We start from the raw sequence: 20,673 nt of genomic DNA, 5'->3' as shown, positions 1-20,673 counted from the left end.
TTCACATCACAGGATGTCCTTGCTGGCCCTGAGGTAGCTTTGTGTTTCTCTGCCTTCCAGATTCCATGACATCTTTCTAAATATGTAAAGTGTGTTCCTTCCTTCATTCCTCAAGCTCCTGAGAGAAGGGACCTTATCATTTTAATTTCTTTTAACTCTCCACAGAATGTAATGCAGGGATCCCTGTGAAATATCAAAATAGAATAATAATACTGTTATTGGTACAACAAAGATCTGTGGATGACTTTCTCCCATGATATTATTAGCTAGTGTCTAAAAACAGATTAGTTATTTGCCAGTGTATGAAAAATGGCCTTTTCATGTCAGACTTTAAAAACATTCTGTGTTGTGTCACCCCTATTCCAACAGGAACACACAGGCCTGGCTGGCACAATTCAGAAAATGGGCTGAGTGAGTGCTTCTGCACATCTTACGCTTGCATATGGAAAATGTGTCTCCTTTTAGAAATAAAAGGAGAAGCCCATGAAGAAATGCCCCAAAGCCAAGGGCCCACCTGAGCTGGGTTTGGCTGCAATTAGAATTGAACTGACCCTCTGTTTTGAGTCTCAACAACTGGCTGAGCAAAATGGGAATGTCAACTTGTGGCTCCTTGAAATTCACTTACGTGACACTGACAATAAGGAGGACATTAGGACAGCCGAGATTGTCTCTGACTTACGATAATTTAAGTTCCCTTAAAAGCCCTTCAGACAAGATTCATAAAATCAATGAGATCAGCTGTCAGGACGTGTCACTCCGCTGTCTCTGCTGCCACTCTGCATCACAGCGTGAGAGCAGGAAGACGCCACAAGAAGGGCTCTCAAGAGTCTTCATGCGTGACTCTGCTGGAGGCAGTCAGGGCACGAGCATATACTGGCAGCGAGAGAGATAGGGTCTACTTCTGGCCCTGCTGCTCTTTCAATAGGGAGCAAAGGTGGACCTCTGTATGTTGATGATTTAAAAAAAAAATTTTTTTTTTTTTTTTTTTGGTACTGGGGGTTGAACCCAGGGGTGCTTTTACCACTGAGCTACATTCCCAGTTCTTTTTAAAAATATATATATTTTTTACTTTGAGACAGGGTCTCACTGAGTTGCTCAGGCTGGCCTTGGTTGAACTTGTGAACTCCTGCCTCAGCCTCCCTTGGGGGGTTACAGGTATGCACCACCACACCCAGCCATATGTTGATGTCTTCAAGGCAGGTTAATCTCCTGTTCCTTGACCACTGCATGGGACTTTATGAGGGAAAATATGGAAAAACAGGTGCTATTGGCAGTAATATTTCCCCAGAATATACACATTTTTCAATTCAATAATTTCCCTTCTTTCGGATTTTCTGAACACATGGGTCTACCCACTGGGTGAGGCTATGTATGGCATAGATACTAGGCATGCATGTGTCTCTTGTAGTGTGATGTTATGCTTAAAACCAAGTTTGCAACCATAGGATAAATGGAGAACAGAGGGTGAAGAGTGCATTTCTTCTTAATGTTTGAGATAAAAAAAAATTGTCTATTTTGTTTTTAATGACATTTTTAAATAAAAAATAAAAAGGGCTTATTTGCAAAATTTTGCATATACATCTGTTGTGTTATTTTAGTCACTCATTGGGAGTAAGTATATACAACCCACAAAAGAGAAAAAATATTTCTGGCTCTGGAGATACACCAATTCTGGTATTTTCAGAAAGTCCTGCCTACTTTAGTAACTAACTGAAGCTTGAGCCCAGTTTAGTTGGAAAAGGACCCATGTGGAGACCAAAGGAGAAAGGAAAGCCAGGCTTCTCGCAGGAACCAAGTAGGTCACCACCAGACTGTCTGCACCTGTGTGGGCTTCCATTTTTGAGGACAGGTTCTACATAATCCTCTTCATTAAAAAAAAAAAAAAAAAAAAAAAAAAAAAAAAAAAAGAAAGAAAAAGAAAAAAGAACCCAAAATTTGAGAAGGGCTTTTTTTTTAGTCTCAAAAGGGATAGCTCAGAAACAAAAACTAGATGATGACTTAAATAGAAACTTGGAAAATGAAGTGTGAGGAGAATTTTATGAAGTTTGGTTTTAAGGTCATTTCAGATTCTATATGGCAATGTGTGCAACTTATGAGGCTGATCATGGAGAAAGAGGACCTGTTTTGCTCAAGCAGAAGTTGCTGAGAGGCAGGAGGGAGGCGGGTCAGATACCTGGTCGAGTGGTCAGTCCTCGGTCGGCAGCAGGGCGGGCATCGACAGGCTCAACTGGGCGCAGGAAGCAAGAGACACAGAAAGCAAACAAGACAAATCAAGATGGTGAGTTGTGGCTCCTGAACGCACAGCAGGGAAAAGCATGTGCAATAAACAAGTTATTAAAAAGAAGCAGCTGGAAAAGAATCTCAGTGAGCCAATCGTGAGCATCGCGGAACAGGAGGGGCGCCATTTCAAAAGCCTTATCACCATTGACACATCAACCCAGTCTCCTTAGTTTCCTCAAAAGCACTTGCCAGGGCACAAAGTAACATCAAAGAAGAGGGAGGGTGGGTTTTCCTCTGAGCCAGTTTAGCGATAGTTTCTTGGCTTTTGATTAGAAATAAAAATAGATTATAGCCCACCCCACAGAAAACCTTAAATATACCTCCTTTTACAACTGTCCAGTCTTATCTTCTTCTACAGTTAATTAACTACAAAAGGCCTCTGTTAAATCTCTAGAGAAAATGCAAATATGAATTTATTAGGAGAGCAGAGTTTCACCCTATAATCTGTCAGTTAGTGAATTGAATTTGTCCTTCATTCGAGGGTAGAAGAGGTTTATAAAGCCACAGATTCTTTTACTCTCTTCTTTTTAAAAGGCTGGTTTCCATCGGAGAGATGACATTCCACTGAACTGTGTGAAGTGAGACTATTTCCTTTTACATTTGTTGACATTCACAATTATTCCTTTGTATGTGTTCTGGGTCTGACCCAAAGAAAACAGTGTGAGCGGCACAATAGTGCCCACCCTTGCTCACCATCATCTGGCATTTCCAAATGCTTCTCATTGTCAGAAAATGCTTCCTTGAGCTTACACTGGTCTTTGAAGAAATAAGGAAGGGAGAGAGAAATAAAGCTTTTAGGATTAACAAATTGGTCCAAGGGCAAATGAAGCCAAGGGCAAGAAAAAAGTGCTTCGGTAGGGTCTGGCATATACAGAGGCAAGATGTTAAGAAAACTGAACACGGGGTGAAGGGAACACAAACTGTGCTTGATGGGATGGCTCTGGAGGGGCAATTTCAACTGCGCAGCTCACTGATGCTAATATGCCAAGCATTTACACGGGAGATCATGAACCCCAATCAATTGTGAATGTCACATGTCTGCAGGAATGGTGAAGGAAGAAAGTAGAAGCAAGCTAAGTATTCAAAATACGAGAAAATCTTGTTTCTGAGATGACTGAGACATTTGGATACATCCAAAGAGGAGAGCACTTGTCCTTTCTGGTGCATCCAAACCCAGACCCAGCATTTATATATCATCCCCCACGACCTTGGGTAAGAAGTCACTTCTGAGGTGGTTTTTCCACATGGAAATAGAAATGATAACATCTCACCTCCAATTGTAGTAAGGCACAAATAACTTTAAGAGTCTGTTTCAGAGACTCCAAAGTACTAAAAAACTGCATTTATTAAAGTTTCTATTATTAAATATCCTATAATGACTTGCTGTGTGGACGACAGTTCTCTGGCACTTTTTTCTTGCACTAGAATTAGACACACTTCCTTCTGCAACTCGCAAATGTATTTCAACAATGCAGTCTCATTTCTCTGTGTTTCATCTTCCCCCCATGTGTAAAACCATGCACATGTGACTTTATTCCTCCTTAATAAGATCTTGGTTCCATTAAAAAAAAAAAAAAAAAAAAAAAAAGGCAAGCTACTATGTCCCAGCCACTCTGCCAAGAGCTTCTCATGCTGTCTCACTTAGAACACACACCATACCTTTGAGCTGGGAATGAATATCAACCTTGTTTTACAGATGAGGTGACATCTAGGGAGGATTAAGTAACTCGCCCACAATCACACAGCAGAGCTGGAATTGAAGCTCAGTTTTCATCATTGGAGAGTGTGGAGGAGGACTTAACTTTTCCATGAGATGGTGGGAAATGTGGAAGTGTTTTGGTTGTCACTAGACTAGGGAAAGAGAGGATGCTATGGGCATTTAGTGGATGCGGTTGAGGATGTTAGGTGCTGTACCCAGGACAATGCCAACAAATCTCATACTCGGTGTGGGTTTCAAACTTTCCACTCCCATGAACATGAGTTCATGACAGCATGAACCAAACTGAATTTTATACATAAATACCATGCATTTTTGCAGTTTTTAATATAATCTGGGTATACCAGAGGCACACTATTGGGTAAACTGGGGAAGACTTATTTAGAAGATTTATTCAGAACTTTCCCAAGAGTTATTCAAAATTTTGGAAAATCATGTTGCTGGTGCTTCTGTTGTTTATGGACCCTGATTGCTGAAACAGCACCGGTTGTAAGTCTGCAGCTGTATTTGCTACATCTGTAGGGGACAAACAACTTACTATGCCATTGTTTCTAGTTGTTGGACTTTCAGCACAACAATGTGAAACACGTATTTTTACAATATTGATTTTTTACCTAAACCTTGCCAATTTTATTTAAAGATTAACTGTGGTGGGCCAGAGGTGCAGCTCAGTGGTAGTACCAGTGAATAGCATGGCTGAGACCTTGGGTTTGAGCCCCAGCACCACAAAAAAATTAAAATAAATTGTTGAGGAGGTTTGTTTTTTTTTTTTTTTTTACAAAATATTTGTTATAAAAGGGGTGCTGGGTCTGATAAAGCTGAGATTGGTAAATCAGGACTCTGAGATCTTAGGTACTATTGTCTCTTAGTGTTTTTTTTTTTTTTTTTTTTTTTTTTTTGGTGGTGGTGGCACTAGAATTAATATTGGAACCAGGGCTGTATGTATGCTACAAGCACTCCACCACTGAGCTCTGTCCTCAGTCTCTTCCAGTACTTTTATATGAGAGTCTGCTGTTTGCCAAAAGCAGATCTTTATTTAATATATCAGCTTTGATGAAACCTGGCAATTAACAGCTAAACCTCCTTTGGTTCAGAGGGACTGAAGCAAAGACTGCCCACCTGAGCACACTGGCAAGATCCAAGGGCTGCAGTGTATGATTGTGTGTGTGACTTGTGTGTGTGTGTGATTGTGTATGTGTGTGTGTGTTTTCTGCACTCATGTACAGTCTGTCTCCCAGGACGGATGCCACAATGTGTGTGTATTAGCAAAAGAGCCAATCTAGTAAGCATCTGGTTTCTCATTTTGGAAAATGAGACTGTACATTCTTCACAAAAATTCTCATTCGAGGTTGAATAATGAGGGTTTTAAATGGTCCAATTGTATCTACTTATGAAAAATGATACAACCAGTACTCTAGCAATAACATAATTTGATAAGGAAACTATTCAGATCTTGGGTAACCAAGTATTCTTAAATTATTTTGTTCTGTGTGAGTAGGAATAATTTTAATATGTGACAAAAACTTTATTTTTTAGAAATGATGGTAGAATGTGATGGACATCATTATCCAAAGTACACATATGAAGACATGAATTGGTGTGAATATACTTTGCATACAGATATGAAAAATTGTGCTCTACATGTGAAATATGAATTGTAATGCATTCTGCTGTCATATATAAAAAAATTTAAAAAACCCTTTATTTCTACACTATATCTAACATTTCTGTTTATATCTGATGGTAATACTATAAGGTAACGTTTTTTTCAAATTGAGGAAATATACTGGGATGATTATTCATGCTGTGCACATAGCCTATACAAAGATTTTCTGCAGTAGTTCTTTTGAAAAACATGCTTGTCAAGTGTGCTTAAGGTATAAAATTGGATTTAGATTTACTGGGGACCACACTGATCTATTTTATAATAACTGTATTACAAATACAAAAATATCGTCAAAGTTCGCTACTTTTCAAAAAGAAAATCAGAGGTAAAATTCCATTGTGTTCTTGAAAAACTTGTCATTATTATTTTTAGGGAAAGTTTTCATGTGTTTGTGGTTTTGCACTTCTAATCATGCAAAAAGTGATGAAAACAAACTAAAAGATGCTCTTTCCTACACAAACAGTTCTGCTAAGAAACACCCGTGGCAAAAGTATATTATCTAGGTGCACAAATATGTTGATGGAGAAAAACCTTGATTCTCAGAAAAAATGTAGAGTAATGTGCCCCTGAATACTGACAGCTGCCATAAATTTAAATTGCTAACCAAATTTATTTAAATCTTAAGGAAACTTACATTTTATCTATATGTGGTCCTCTATTTTTGCCTTTAATATTTACTGCAATTTGAATTCCCATGTATGAATGAAAAACCAGCAAAGACTACCTTGGTGCCTGTCAAGTTTCCATTATGCAGCCTGTCCCTAAATGCTCCTCAGGTGCTGCATGATCTACCAAATTATATTAGGCAATGTCCTCCACCCATTATCTTTGGTAGTGGGCATTCTAGCCCACTATTCTGTAAACATAAGCTGAATATTGTGCTTTCATTCCAGAACCAACAAAATGACTCTCAATGAGAAAGTGTTTTTTTTTTTTTTTTTAAATTCCTATCAAAAATCACCATTCAAGAACTTCTTTTCCTGATGCCTCAATTTCCTTATTTGAAAAAGTCATTAAAACAATATATGGGGGCTGGGGATGTGGCTCAAGTGGTAGCGCGCTCGCCTGGCATGCGTGCGGCCTGGGTTTGATCCTCAGCACCACATACAAACAAAGATGTTGTGTCCGCCAAGAACTAAAAAATAAATATTAAAAAATTCTCTCTCTCTCTCTCTCTCTCTCTCCCACTCTCTCTTTTAAAAAAAAAAAAAAATTTAAAACAATATATGGTATATAGTGCATACTCTGTGTATCCACACATTATATAATTACATAATATATAATTTTTTGAGATGGGATCTCACTATGCTGTCCACGCAGATCTAGAATTCCTGGGCTTTAGTAATCTTCCTGCCTCAGCCTCCTGAGTAGCTGGGACTACAGGTGTGAACCACCATGCTCAGCTCTATGTGCTTAAGAAGAAAATGGGGAAAATTAGTGGAATGTCATTGCCACACATTTTCCAGATAGAGAATAGCTTCTTGAATAATATATGTTTTTAAAATAGTAGTAACTCCAAGGATAATACTCCCCAGAATGTAAACCAGGATCCCTGGGAAACAACAGGCCTTTTTTATTCAAAAGTGTTCTATGTAACTATAATCATCCCCTGTTGCTACCCACAAAATGGGACTGTTGATTTGCTTCATAAAGAATAAAAAAATGTAAAGAATAACTTCATGCTATTAATTATAAATGTAAAAAAATAATTCAGATCTATCAATGTAATAAAGATATATTATTTTAAAAACGTAACAATTCCTAATATTTATTTCTGATTCAAAATAGTTACGTGACACTATCATTACCTCATAAAAAAAAAAAACACCACTCAAACACATGTAAAAGATTTCATGTGTGTGCATATACACACCCACCTACGTGAGCAAACATATGCACACTTATCTACATTCACACACACCTTGGGATGCTTCTGTTCCCTTTTGGGGACTCTTACCTTCATTTTCGGTATTGGCCGGCACAGAGTCCACCCCAAAAGGATGCCACGGCTGGAGATCATCCAGGCTAAACTCTCCATTCACGGGAAGAAGCTCCACGGTGGTTTTCGTTTCAGTCAAAGACGGCATGAGAGCATCGTTTCCATAACTGATTCTTGGTTCGCTGATCATGTTGGCCAAGACGTCATCGGAGTAGTTTTGCTCTTTCTGAAGCAGCTCGTCTAAACAAAACAACCATCTCCTTGGTGAGTAACAAGGATCATAACGGCAGCAGGAACAGCAGCTCCTGTCTGGCCAGGCAGAGCTGGATGTCGTTTAGACCCTCCCTCTGGGTACTGTTACTTCCATCTAACAGATGTGAAAACTGAGGCACACGGAAGGTAAGCGACTTATGCAAGGTCACACCTAGCAAGTGCCCTGGGTGGAATCCGAACTCAAAGAGAAGGGCAGTTGGCTGCTGTTCAGTGGTCACACCACTCTCCCAGAGGTGAAGGATGTCAGGAGCTATGCTTCCATTCCTTCTCTCTAGGATCCAGTGATCACAAAGGAATCAACAGTGTGCTTTGGTGTGGTGTTTGGGACAGTGTCGTGGTTTGGATCTGGAATGTTCACCGAAGGCTCGCATGTTGAAGGCTTGGTCCCCAGTGCAGCAATGAGCACAGGTGGGGCTTTGGGAAAGTGATTAAACCACGAGGGGTCTTACCTCTGCACTAACTGAGTTCACAGCTGAATTGACTATTGGGAGGTGGTAAAAACTCTAGGAGGTGGGACCTATGTGAAGGCAATGGGTCCTTGGGGACTATATCTTGATCCTGGTCCTCCATCTCTTCTTGCTTTCTGGCTCCATGAGCTGACCAGCTTTCTCTGTAACACCTTCAACCATGATGCTTGTGCCTTTTAGCCAACTGACCACAGACTGAAAGTTTTGAAACTATGAGCCAGAATAAACTTTTCAACTTTGAAGTATTTTTCTCAAGTATTTTGCTACAGTGACAGAAAGCTGACTAACATAACAAGAGTGTCAGCAGCTGGTAATCTGCAATCTATTTCAATCCAAAGGGCACATCCCATCATTGAAGACCCTGGGGAATCTTTCTTGAACGTGTGCATGGATAAGAAGAGCATTACAGACCATTGGTCTGCTTTATTCTGAAACATTTTTCATCATTTTGTCTTGAAAAAGATCTGTTTCCCTAAATGCTCTGCAGGTGCTGCATAATCTACCAAATTACTCTGTTGTATTTTTAAAAATTAGAGACCCAAAGATGCATGCCATATGACCCAGCATACATGTCATTAACAATGATCATTATTAAATAGAGTATCTCATTTTCCAATCATACCTGTGCCAAGAGTTTACTGAATTATATATTTCAAACTGATCATTGGTTAGTGTTAATGTTGGAGAAAATGAAATCAGATTTAAATTTGATACGTAGCATTTTACTACCGTACTTCAAATTCTTCTTTAACTTGACAAAACCCTTAGAATTTATCTGAAAAATTAAAATTCTGTTCAAATAGACCCATTAAGACAATTTGATGGGATAACATTAAAGCATACGATTAATATCCTTCCATAGAATCAGTTTTATTGCAAGAGATTATGTAAAATGATAGAATCCACAGCAAATTAGTCCCTTTGAAGTCTAATTTGAGTCATAATATACACCTATTCACTGTGGCACAGTTTTAAAATTCAATATTTGATGCTTTCAATGACCTTTCCCTTACAGATAAAAGGTCCAGATTACATTTCCTCCAACTTTTTCAAGTCTTACAAAGTCATAGGTAATGGGTAAAAACTCAGCCAATATCTGTTTGAATAAATTAAATGGGCTTTTAAAATATATAAATCGTATGCTTGTGACTGTCAAGCACTTGCTATCCTGAAAACAGGATGTCCTGGAAGAATTATTGGTGCTAATACATCCATTTCAAGAGAAAACGAGGGAGCTTGGTTCCCCTGGGGCCATGTTGGTGTCTTTGTGGTATTTACTATTGATTATCTTCCTCCTGCACCTGGAAACATTCTCTGTCTTGCACATACAATACTAAGCTTCTTCCCTATTATGTCTCTGAATAACTCTCCATGTTCCTTTTTTTCCAACCTCTTGGTCTTTATTTGCTTCTAGCACACTTTCTACAATTCTCCACTTTGGAAAACTCCACATGCTTGGAAGTCTAAGTATCTCCTACCTTTTGGATGGATCTGAAATGTTTTCCCTCAGCTCTGTCCCTTCTCTCCCACTCTGTATAATTTCCAAGGTTTGGTAGATGTGTTAACCTAGATCTTCCTCCTGATTCATGAACTTATTTGGTTTAGAACTGTACTCAAGCTCCTGCCTTCCCATTTTCTAATCATCTATGACTCATACTCACCACTACTGGCAACTTTTAAATTTCATTTCTAAATCCTCTCATCTACATTCTATTTGCTTTTCCACAGCCCTCTTCCTTGGACCAGGATTAATTTTTGCCTAAATAATTATGACAGGTTTCCTTATTGTCTACTATGGTCTGAATGTCCCACAAAATTCATGTGTTGGGACTTATTCCCCACTGTGATGGTAGTACTAAAAGGGCCTTTGGGGAAGGGATAAGTCACGAAGGCTCCACCCCCATAAATGCTTAAATCAGTGCTTTATAAAAGGGCTGGAGGGAACTACCTCAGGACCTTTTTAGCTCTTCTATTCTGTCGTGTGAGGACCTAGGGTTTATTCCTGTAGAGGGTGAGGCACTACATGGCATCATTTTGGAAACAGAGAGTCTAGGCTCTTAGCAAACTCAGAACCTGCAAGTGTCTTTTTATTTTTATTTTTTGGCACCAGAGATTGAACCCAGATGTGCTTAACCACATCCCCAGCCCTTTTTTTATTTTGAGACAGGGCCTTGCTAAGTTGCCGTGGCTGGCTTCAAACTTGTGATCCTCCTGCTTCAGCCTCCTAAGCCGCTAGAGTTAATGGGTGTGCACCACCATGTCCCCGGCAGTGTCTTGATCTTAGACTTCTAGTATCCAGAATAGTAAGAAATAAATTTCTATTTTCTATTACCGAGTTTCAGATATTGTTATAGCAGCACAAACTAAAATACTGCTCTTTCTCCTGGAATTAGCTATCTGTGGACTAAGACCTTAGAAAACATGAGCCCCCAAATAAACTCTTCCTCCTCGAATTGTTCTTGTGAGGAAGTTATAGGGACCTTTTCCTCTTTTATCTCTTATACATTGGCAGGAAATTTCCTCCAATAGGCACCAAAATGCCAACTCCCCTGATTATGAGTTTTCCTGATTCATTATATCCACATTCAGAAAACTTAAGTGAAAGAATGAAATATTCAAGAAAAGTTACATTTTTAGCTGAGCAAAAAAACACTTAACCATTCTTTTCATTCAGAGGTACCAAATAGCAGAAATCTATATTCCTTTCTTAACATAGGAGTTTTAGGGAAAAAACATCCCTGGCTATATGATTTGGAAAAATAAAGTCAGTGTGATTTTAAGGAAAAAAAAAAAGAGGTGAATGTGATGGATTACTCCTAGTTGGGGTAGGCTTCAATTGTGTGCGCATAAAATGTCTAAGTCAGTCAGCAACCTCTTGATATTACCAAGGGCTCAAGATTTTACCAAAAGTAAATGCACTGGTGCTGGGCAATTGCTCCTGTGATCAAATATGCAGAGCCTCTATGATTATTTCATTGTTCATTTTGAGTAGGACTTCATCTTTGACTCCCACGATGAAGCTAACCACCTTCTACTGCGATGGTGGGCCTGATGGATTGTCCTTTTATCTGAATTAATTTAATATTTTATTACAATGCTTTAATGGCCTACATTGGGAATTTCCAAGGCTTTTAAGCATCTACATTTGCCAACTGTTGTATTAAACTGAAGGAGTACATTCATTTTCCCTCACCACAATTTTTTTTCCCCTTCCTTTTTCCTAGAAGCTTTTATTGCTCAAAATTGCAGCTGTTACTTCTGCTGCCAAATATACCCAGATACTTGAGTTTTGCATTTTAAAGTAGAAATATTTCACTGAATTCAATGATGGTGATATTTAACCTTTGATTTAAGCAATAGAGATAATTTCAAATATTAAGACACACAATGAACCCCATCACTTTGCTCTTTTAAAAATGCTCTGAGGATGTATTTAGGTATACTTAGAGTAAATAAGAAAAAGAAGAACCCCACCACTTAGCTATCATTGGAAATATTGAAAATGTTTCAAAGAAAGTAACATCAAAAGAGACTAGTAGTGGTTTCACCTACAAGTGGCTGAACTAATTCTGTTTTTGTAGAAGCAACAGATATCCATGATTGTTCATTTTGAGACAAATGACTTAATAAACAAAAGGACTGCTGAATAAGAAACAGATGAATTCTACATAATTCATCTAATGTTCTTTTAATGATCAACCCACTGGCCAAACTCCTTCTAAAAATTCAATGGCCACATTTTAGGTTTCTAGAAAATAAAGTTTATTGACATTGTGTCAATCTCAATTCTCTTTTTACATGCTTCATAATTCCTTGTGATTACTGAACGACATCTCAGCCTTTCTACTGTAAAACATGGCTGGTCCAAGGTCTAGTTTGGAGACTGGTGATCACAAGGTCCCCAGGCTTGCCATATTTTCTTTTGCCAAGGATTGATCTGTCATTGCCAGTATAATTTTCATTTTGATTCTTCTGGCTCCTTGTGGAAAAAAAATCATCTCTACCCTCTATGCAAAACTCACATTTCTTTTAGATCTTGTCTCACAGGGGATTCTCACAATCCTTATCATTTAAATAGGTATTTACTTGCCCATCTGCCTGAAAGGACTGAGGATCATACCCCACACACTCCATAATACACACTATCCATCCTAATGCAGCTGCACTGAAGTATTTTGTAAAAGGGATGTAATTTTTCCCTATCAAGAAGTCACTATAAATCAACTGTCATCCATTCTAGGCATTCTGCCCACACCAGTACTATGAGATCAGATTTAATTTTCCAATCAGAGTTTTCTGCATGTCTGATTCTTGGCTTGGCATATTACTGCTATGCTGTTTATCTTATTTAATGTCTCCATGGCCTCTGAAACTCCTTAAGCCTGTATTCCTCATCCATAAAATTCTGGGCTGTTGGTTGGGTGGTCTTTGTAGTTCCTTCACATAAATCCTGTTATCTCAACTCCTGCTACGTTGAGTGTCCTCTGTGTGTTTGTTAGAAATGCAAAATTTCAGTTCTCAAAATCTGCACATTAATGAGACCCCCAGGTGACTCTCATGCATGCTACCGTGAGGGGACCTACTCTCCACCATATTGACTACAACATGAGCTGTTCAAAGGCACCACTAGGCCATGGCCTCAGCTATCCCTCGATAAAAGACAAAGCAAACCTAAGAACAGAACATAAAGATAAACACGGGTATAAAAAATGATCATGGACAAAGAAGCAATACTTCCAGAGGAAATTTCAACTCCAAACACTTTAAAGTCTTGTTCTTAGAACCAACACACTGATGTCCTGAAGCTATCATTCCCGGTTGTGTTTTTGTACTCGAAAGCCACAGGAAAGTCTGATCTCCTTCTTCACCAGACCACTTTTAAGGCAGGAAGTCACATATCAGCAAGAGCTAGGATGCATTCAGGCAACAGGTCAGTGTCATACAGCATGACACTTAAAAGGGGCATCAGGGGTCAGTCACATGTCACCATGGGGCTCCTTCTCAGAAACAGAGTAGCTCTCCCCCACTGAAGACACTTTCAGCAGACCAGTCTGGCTGATAAGTTGATTTACTTCAAAGTAGGAACTCACCAAAGGTTCAATGGAGGAGAAGCTGTTTGGAATGCTGAACTGGAGATACTCTCTAGGGTCTTCAAGTGATCTGTGCACGGTGGGGGTGTTTTAATTAATCATCTGTGATGCTGTAGCTATGTTGTGATGCAACTGAGACATGCTCTGACACATTAAAAGCAAGAGACAACTGACTCATGACAACATCCATTTCTATGGCCTTTCCATATCTATTCATCAGCTCATTTGATACCTACAATGATCTTTAGGTTGGGAGTATACCACCCTGCTGAGAACAGAATAAACAGACATCCATCCTGAGAAATATGTTTAAAATTAGTAACTGGCGTATGCCTGTAATCCCAGAGGCTTGAGAAGCCCAGGCAAGAGGATAGGGAGTTCAAGGCCAGTCTCAGCAACTTAGTGAGGCCCTGGGTAATTTAGTGAGACCCTGTCTAAAAAGGGCTGAAGGTGTGGCTCAGTGGTTAGGCACCCCTGGTTCAATCCCTGGTGCCCACCATGCCTTCCCCACCAAAAAAAAAAAAAAAAAAAAAGTAACTGAAATAACTGGTGTCTTCCAATTTCGAATGCAACCTTGTCATGAAAATTCCATTTGACAGAAGACAAGGTTACTTAACACTGATTAGGAACTAACACTTTGGAATCATCACCCCACACATCTACCGTCACAGATACCCCAACTTTTATACCTTTTTTGATAGTTTTGAGAGGACGAATTTGATTTTATCTATTTATTTTTCTCTAGATATATATAGAAAAATAGATATGAAAACACTATGGTAAAAGAGGTTAAAGCCATAGTCTGAGAACTTCTTGAGGGTATTTGAGCAGCAAAGTTAGGTGAGAAGAAGGCCTTCCCAGTCATTTCCATCTTCACGGTCGGTCCGTCCTCAACAGTGTCCCTGGAAACGCTGCCTCACTCTTCCTTAGAGTTCCCTTCCTCAGAAGATGAGTGGAGGACGACAGCCACATGAACTCCCTGCCTCTGGGTTTCACCAACTCCAAGTCACATTTAAAAATCACTCAGACTGACTTGGAGCTGCTGAACAGTGCATTTATTCTATACTCAATCACATAAAATATCCTTTTTTTTTTTTTAAATCCACAATATAAAAATGTAGTGAGTAGGACGGTTCAATGGCTGAGAGTGAAACAGGATCCTTTTCCAAGTTGGGGAAAAATTTTCAGACATATTATCACAAAATAATGCTGTCCCACAAATCCAGTTTTTATCTTGACCTCCAGAAAATTAGGACACACCTCTTATTTTTAGCCACACTATCAATCCTGAAAATCTCCCAGAGTTAAAATTCAGACTCCATGTCTAAATCTAGATTTATTTTTATTTAGCAGCTTCCTGACTACAGATCTTTAAATGGGGCCATGCTTTGTCCACTTATGGCAACAAACTATCCCTGGAGGGGACACAGACAAGGCTGCACATCATTTGTGATAATATTCCTTATTGCAAATGACATTTTCCTGAAATATTATTTGTCTGGCTTAGACTGAAGGTAAGGAAAGAGTCCCGTTTCATTTAGGACAAATTTCCTTTTGGCTTTCAAACATCAAACAACTTCTATCTACCAATGGCATCGGTCAGAAATCAAGATAAAAGCCAGCCAGGCTCCCTGGCATCTGAAAGCAGATTAGAAGGCTTCTTTTTCACATTTCCTTATGGAACGTGTGCCAATATCCTGATCTTATTTCCAACTACATTAGGGGGTCTTAATCCCATGTGGGTGGTCAGCAACCTAAAATCAGACTAAAACGCAAGTTTACACACTACAGAAATAATCTCTGACAGCACGTTGTGCTGAGATTGCAATTCTCATATACACTATACGAATGTTTTTGTTTTGATGAAATTAGTCAAGAATTTAGGTGAAAGAGCCATTAGGTCTGCAACTCACTTTTTAAAATGAAGGGATTTTTACATAGCATTTTTGGATTATCTCTGTTAAGTCTGAAATTTTATTAAAATAAAAACAGTGCTGTAGACATTACTGTACCTCTATGTACATATCTGGATGGTTTCCTCCGGTTAATATATAGTGAAATTGTATCACATGGGCCTTTAATTTAATCTAATACAAACTGCACATTCTCTGCAAACAAAAACCAAAAACTGAATCATATTTTTATGCTTCATATCCTTTAAAAACAAGAAAAGTCTTTCATATGGTCTTCATTCCAAGAATCAGTTCTCTCTTCACATGCTAGAGGAAAAACTGGCTATCTTGAGCTAGTTGCGAGATGTGCATTTTTATGGCTGAGCTAACAGAATTTTAAGGAAATTATTATGTGGCTTTCTTTCTTCAAAACTGTCCTTAACCTCTGCAGCAAAGCTATGACTTCACTGTGGTTTATATCTATTTATGTATAAAGGAGTCAGTTGATACTAATTACAAGAGTAACATACATTCAGTGCAAAAAATGTAGAAAAAAGCAATAACAAAAACTCATTTGCAATCCCACTACCAGAGATGACCAAGAGTAATTATATTTTTTGTTAAATGTATTTATCCTTTAAGGAATTGTATTTCATCTCTTCCCCATCCTCATTTTGTTATTTATGTTTTTATTTTATTTTTTGTACCAGGGATTGAATCCACGGGTGCTTAACCACTTAGCCACATCCACAGCCCTTTATTGTTTCGAGATAGGGTCTTGCGAGTTGCTTAGGGCCTTGCTAAGTTACTGAGGCTGGCTTTGAACTTGTGATCCTCCTGTCTCAGCCTCTTAGGCTGCTGGTATTACAGCTGTGCACCATTATCTCATTTTTTTTCAGTGTGGAAAATAAAATTAAATATATTTTGAGGCTACTTACATGCAGATAGTATTTGGAATTAGGATTATTAGATTTGAGGATGCAGAAAGATGGGTTCATGATGAAGAATTCTCCAATTTCCTGCTTCAGCAATTAGTTTCCAGTTTTTTTGTGAGGTTCTTTTGCATACTTGGTGGTTTTCTGGAGTGTTTTTTTTGGTTGTTTGTTTTTACTTCTAAGTTCTTTGTTTCTTTTAAAAAAGGCTAATGCTTTTTAGTGTGGACAAAAAGAGAGTGAGCAGGGCTGGGGATATAGCTCGGTTGGTAGAGTGCTTGCCTTGCATGCACAAGGCCCAGGATTCTAAAAGAAAGAATGAGGGGGAAAAAAAAAAAACCTCAAAAGAGTTTTCCTGTGCTGTGTACATTTTTTTATAAATGCTACGTCATTCAGAAGCCTGTATACAATGTGAGCTCAGTGTCTCCTGGTCCCTTCTTTGATGGTTGTTGGGGGGTTTTGGGCATCAATCCATAGGGGCTCCTTTTCTCTATCTGAGCTCTGCCCCAATTAAGAGAGCAGGAAGAGAGAGATTAAAACATCACCTTTACTTCTGATAAAGGCCAGGTCCTACTGGCCCACATGATGGTTTCTTTGGGGAGTGAGTTACATGAAGGGAGACACTCAGCTTATCCAGCTGCATGTGGGTTGGATTTGACCTCCAACTTGATCCTTTGGCTGCACAAGACGAGGGAGGGAGAACAGGCCATGCAAGACACACCCAAAGCACAGCTGCAGAGAGCCCTGCTGGCTGTAGATGCAACTCCAGGATGAGTACTGATTGGTGGTCACTAGGTGGTGTCCCTACAGCTCTGTCCTGTAGGCTCGGCATAAATGTGGCTCTGCAGTGGTCCTGTCTGACCAGTACCCTTTCCCACAGTCCAGAGAAGTCTATCTGACCAGGAAAAAGACATCTCAGTGTGCACCAGAGCAGATGAATGAAATGGAAAACGTCCTCTCCCAAAAGACAGCCATCACTCTGGGGGTGTGAAGAAAGCACATTCTAACCGCTTCATGTTGATAAGTGATTAATTGATAGAATTTTACACTATAAAGCATACAAAAATTGGTTAGCATGGATGGTGAGGTCACATCAGAAAGGCTTTCAACATCCATACGTAGTTAATTTCTTAGTTAATTTGAGTGTCCCTCAAAGAGCTTTAGAGATTTATGCTGATAATTGTAAGAAGAGGTAAAAGTGTAAGATTAGGTCAGATACCTATCTTTTCACGAGGGGGGATGGGCTCCTGTTCCTAGAGACAATATCTTCTTGTACAGGACAGCTCATTTGAAATGACAATTTATGCAGGTAAAAATCTAAACACATCCTCTATGCTTTTCCACACAAAACTCTCCTTCCTGTGAGCAATTCTAGGCATAGCAGTGGCTCTCCATGCTGCAGATTATTCATGTGCCCCCTTAATGATATATGGGGAAATCCAGCCTGGAAGTGGCAGGAGCTTGGCATCTGGGACTTGGCAATGGATGACAACGTCTTTTTAGGAGGGTATTCACAATGCACAGGCGTGAGAGAAGACAAAGGGACCCACTTTAAGGAAAAGGATATGGGATGAAGGGAAGTCAAACGACTTTATCATTAACTCGGGAGTTCATCCATCTATTCACCTGTTCAGCAATCCTAACATCTTCTAGGTGGGTGTTAGAAATAATGTCTTTTTTTTTTTTTAACTAAAAGAACTCATGCTTCAGAGAAAAAGAGTGGCAGAAGAATAACTCCTATAGAAGTGTTATGGCCGGAATAACAACAGAGTGAGAAAGAATTGAGATTGAGTTTTGGGGCTGGGGGTAGTGATTGTATGGTTTGAAGCTGAGTGTCCCTCAAAGGTCCACGTGTAAAGGTTTGGTGCACAGGTGGAGCTATTGGGAAGTGGTAGAACCCAGTGTGGGGCTAATAGGGGGCCCTTGAGTCACTGGGTCTGTGCCCTTAAAGAGGACTGTGGGACCATGGTCTCTTTCTTTGTTCCCACATGTCCTCTTGCCATGAATTGCTGTCGTCCACCACCAGGGGTAAAACCATTAGGGTCACCTGATCTTGGACTCTGACTTCCAAAACTGTGAGTCACATCAACATTTTCTCTTTATAAAGTTGATTGCCTCCAGTATTTTGTTGTAGTAAGGTAAAGTTGATTAATACAGTGATCTAATAGCAGGACGGAACAGGAAAGAGCCTGCCATCCTAGCAGACACAGGCACAAGGAATGGCAGTGAGTGCTTGGGTGGTGGTGGTTGGGTGGCTGTGACTTGGACAGGGCAGAAACACTATCAGGAGAACAGGCACTATTCTAATTCTTGACCTGCCCTTAGTCTATGCAAAGAGCAAACATGGGGGGGAAAGACAGGTTCGATTTGGACGTGTTGAGTTTGTGAAATTCCTGGACATTGCCACAGATGTCTTGGAAGTCACTGGAAATATGAACCCAGAAAACCCATGCCCAGGTTGAAACAGCCCACAGGGAAGCACCAGAATATAGACAGGTGTTCTCCTGATGTGAGAAAGGGGGAGGTGCCCCTCATTAGATTAGCCCAAAGGGATTTATCTGATACTGAAGTCTGCTAAGTGAACAGTTCCACCCACAGTGAAGTGCCACGTCCTTGCTGGAAATTCTTCATAATATCCAACTACAATGCTTCACCCAATGAAATAAGATGAGTGGCTGTTAAGAAGTCTAGAGTAAGACATTTCTAATCCAAATAAAGAGTTATGGGTCTTTTCTTTTAAATCAAACCATTTTAATATGAGCATTTATAAGGTAATAGATAGCAACTTTACTATTTTTCCTTTTCCTGCAAAGAACAAAGGAGAAAATTGTGTAGGAGGTGAAAAGTAAAGTCCACCGACCCTTTTTATTGATCTGATTTTAGAGACCCGTTCCCTGCAGATGATGATGGAGGGAAAAGGGGTGTGGTGTCATAGAGGCCAGTTCTGCTTGAATTACCTAGAGAACCTCAAATCCTGGTGCTTACAAGATGTGCTCCACCCGACATGATGTGAGAACCCAGCTGGCCGCTCCCTCATAAGAAGGGATGACATACTTTCCCTAAACAGTAAAACAACTATTTACATAGGATTAGGTGTTCTAAATAATCTAGAGACGACAAAGTCTATGAGAGAATGTGCATGGGTTATCTGCAAATACTGCTGTCATTTTATATGAGGAACTTGAAGATCCATGGGCTTGGGGATCTCTAAATGGGTCCTGGAATCCATCCTTCTTGACACCAAGGGATGAGTGCCCGGCTTATGGGCCTCACATGGGAGAAATTGCTCCAGTCTCTTCAAACCATTTCTAAAGTCCACACTTCCTAGCCTCAGTGCAAGACCTCATAAAAGTTCTTTCTGACATTGCTCAAAATGTGCACAGAATCCCAGTAATTTATTTTCTTAAAAGAAAAAGTTACTTTAGAATACTGTTTTCGGGACAGCACAGTTAACCTTTCCTTACCTCCTGGCTCTGCTTTCAAAGCATTTCAACTTGAAACTAAAAAAAAAAAAAAAAGGTAACTACCTTTCTGTAAATACATAATATTAAAGTGCAATCATCTTCAATAATGTGTAATTAATGTACTTAAAAGTTTAGAATGCTCATAATTACCATAGTGCTCCAACGTCCTTCTATAAAAAATAGTGTGATGTAAGCAATATTTATTCAAATACACTTTAAGTTTAAACAATGAATTGAAAAATGATTCACATTACAGTGCATTTATACATGTCTTTTCATCTTCCGAGTATGGTAAACACTAATTAATCCTGGCTAATTAAAACAGCCATGGTATACAAATTTACTCATTCATCTGCCTCAAGCAAAGAAGCATTTAAAGCTTTTCACAATTTACTATCAATTAAATATGGAAACTAATTTTTTTAAATGGAGAGGTCACAGATTCATGATACGTAGTTCTTTGATTTAAATTCAATAGTGTTTGAGAAAGACTCTTAGACAACATTTCAGATTCTCAGAAGTAAAGGGAAAAGAAAAAAAAAAAACACAATTGTCCCTACAAATGTTAAGTCCTAATCCTAAATGCCCATAAATATGACATATGCGACTAGTGTCTTTGCAGATGCTATCAAGTTGAGGCCATGCTGGAGTGGGACAGCACTTACGTCTTACTAAAGGAAACACACAGAGACAGAAACATTGCAGGTGAAGAAACATGCTGAGTGAAGACGGAGGTGAGGACATGAATGGTGGATCTACAGTCCAAAGAAAGGCAAGGACAGGCAGAGGCAAGAGAATGTAATGGAAGCGCTCCTCCCCAGAGCCTTCAGAGGGGAGGTGGCCCTGCCGAAGCCTTGCTCTCAGACCTCCAGCATGCACAATGTTAAGAGAACACATTTCAGACAGTTTAGGCTTCCTGGATTATGCTGATCAGTCAGTAGAAAACCAATACA

The 20,673-nt window shown here is 39.4% G+C and overlaps 1 protein-coding gene across 6 annotated transcripts in view; it reads right to left on the bottom strand.

The window, feature by feature from the left end:
• The window catches only part of App (amyloid beta precursor protein), a 236,323-nt gene that overhangs the window by 15,795 nt on the left and 199,855 nt on the right, over positions 1-20,673 (bottom strand). For 3 of the 6 annotated variants that reach the window (XM_076868550.2, XM_076868552.2, XM_076868554.2), the window contains 2 exons: positions 7,621-7,842; positions 2,174-2,227 (listed from right to left, as the gene is read on the bottom strand). In XM_076868550.2, the coding sequence (XP_076724665.1) occupies positions 2,174-2,227; positions 7,621-7,842 (276 nt within the window). The remainder of the gene's footprint in view (positions 1-2,173; positions 2,228-7,620; positions 7,843-20,673) is intronic. The other 3 variants (XM_076868551.2, XM_076868553.2, XM_076868556.2) reach the window with 1 other exon arrangement.

This window comes from Callospermophilus lateralis, chromosome 10, assembly GCF_048772815.1.
Source record: "Callospermophilus lateralis isolate mCalLat2 chromosome 10, mCalLat2.hap1, whole genome shotgun sequence".
NCBI lineage: Eukaryota > Metazoa > Chordata > Mammalia > Rodentia > Sciuridae > Callospermophilus > Callospermophilus lateralis.
This window is presented reverse-complemented; position numbering and strand designations above follow the sequence as displayed.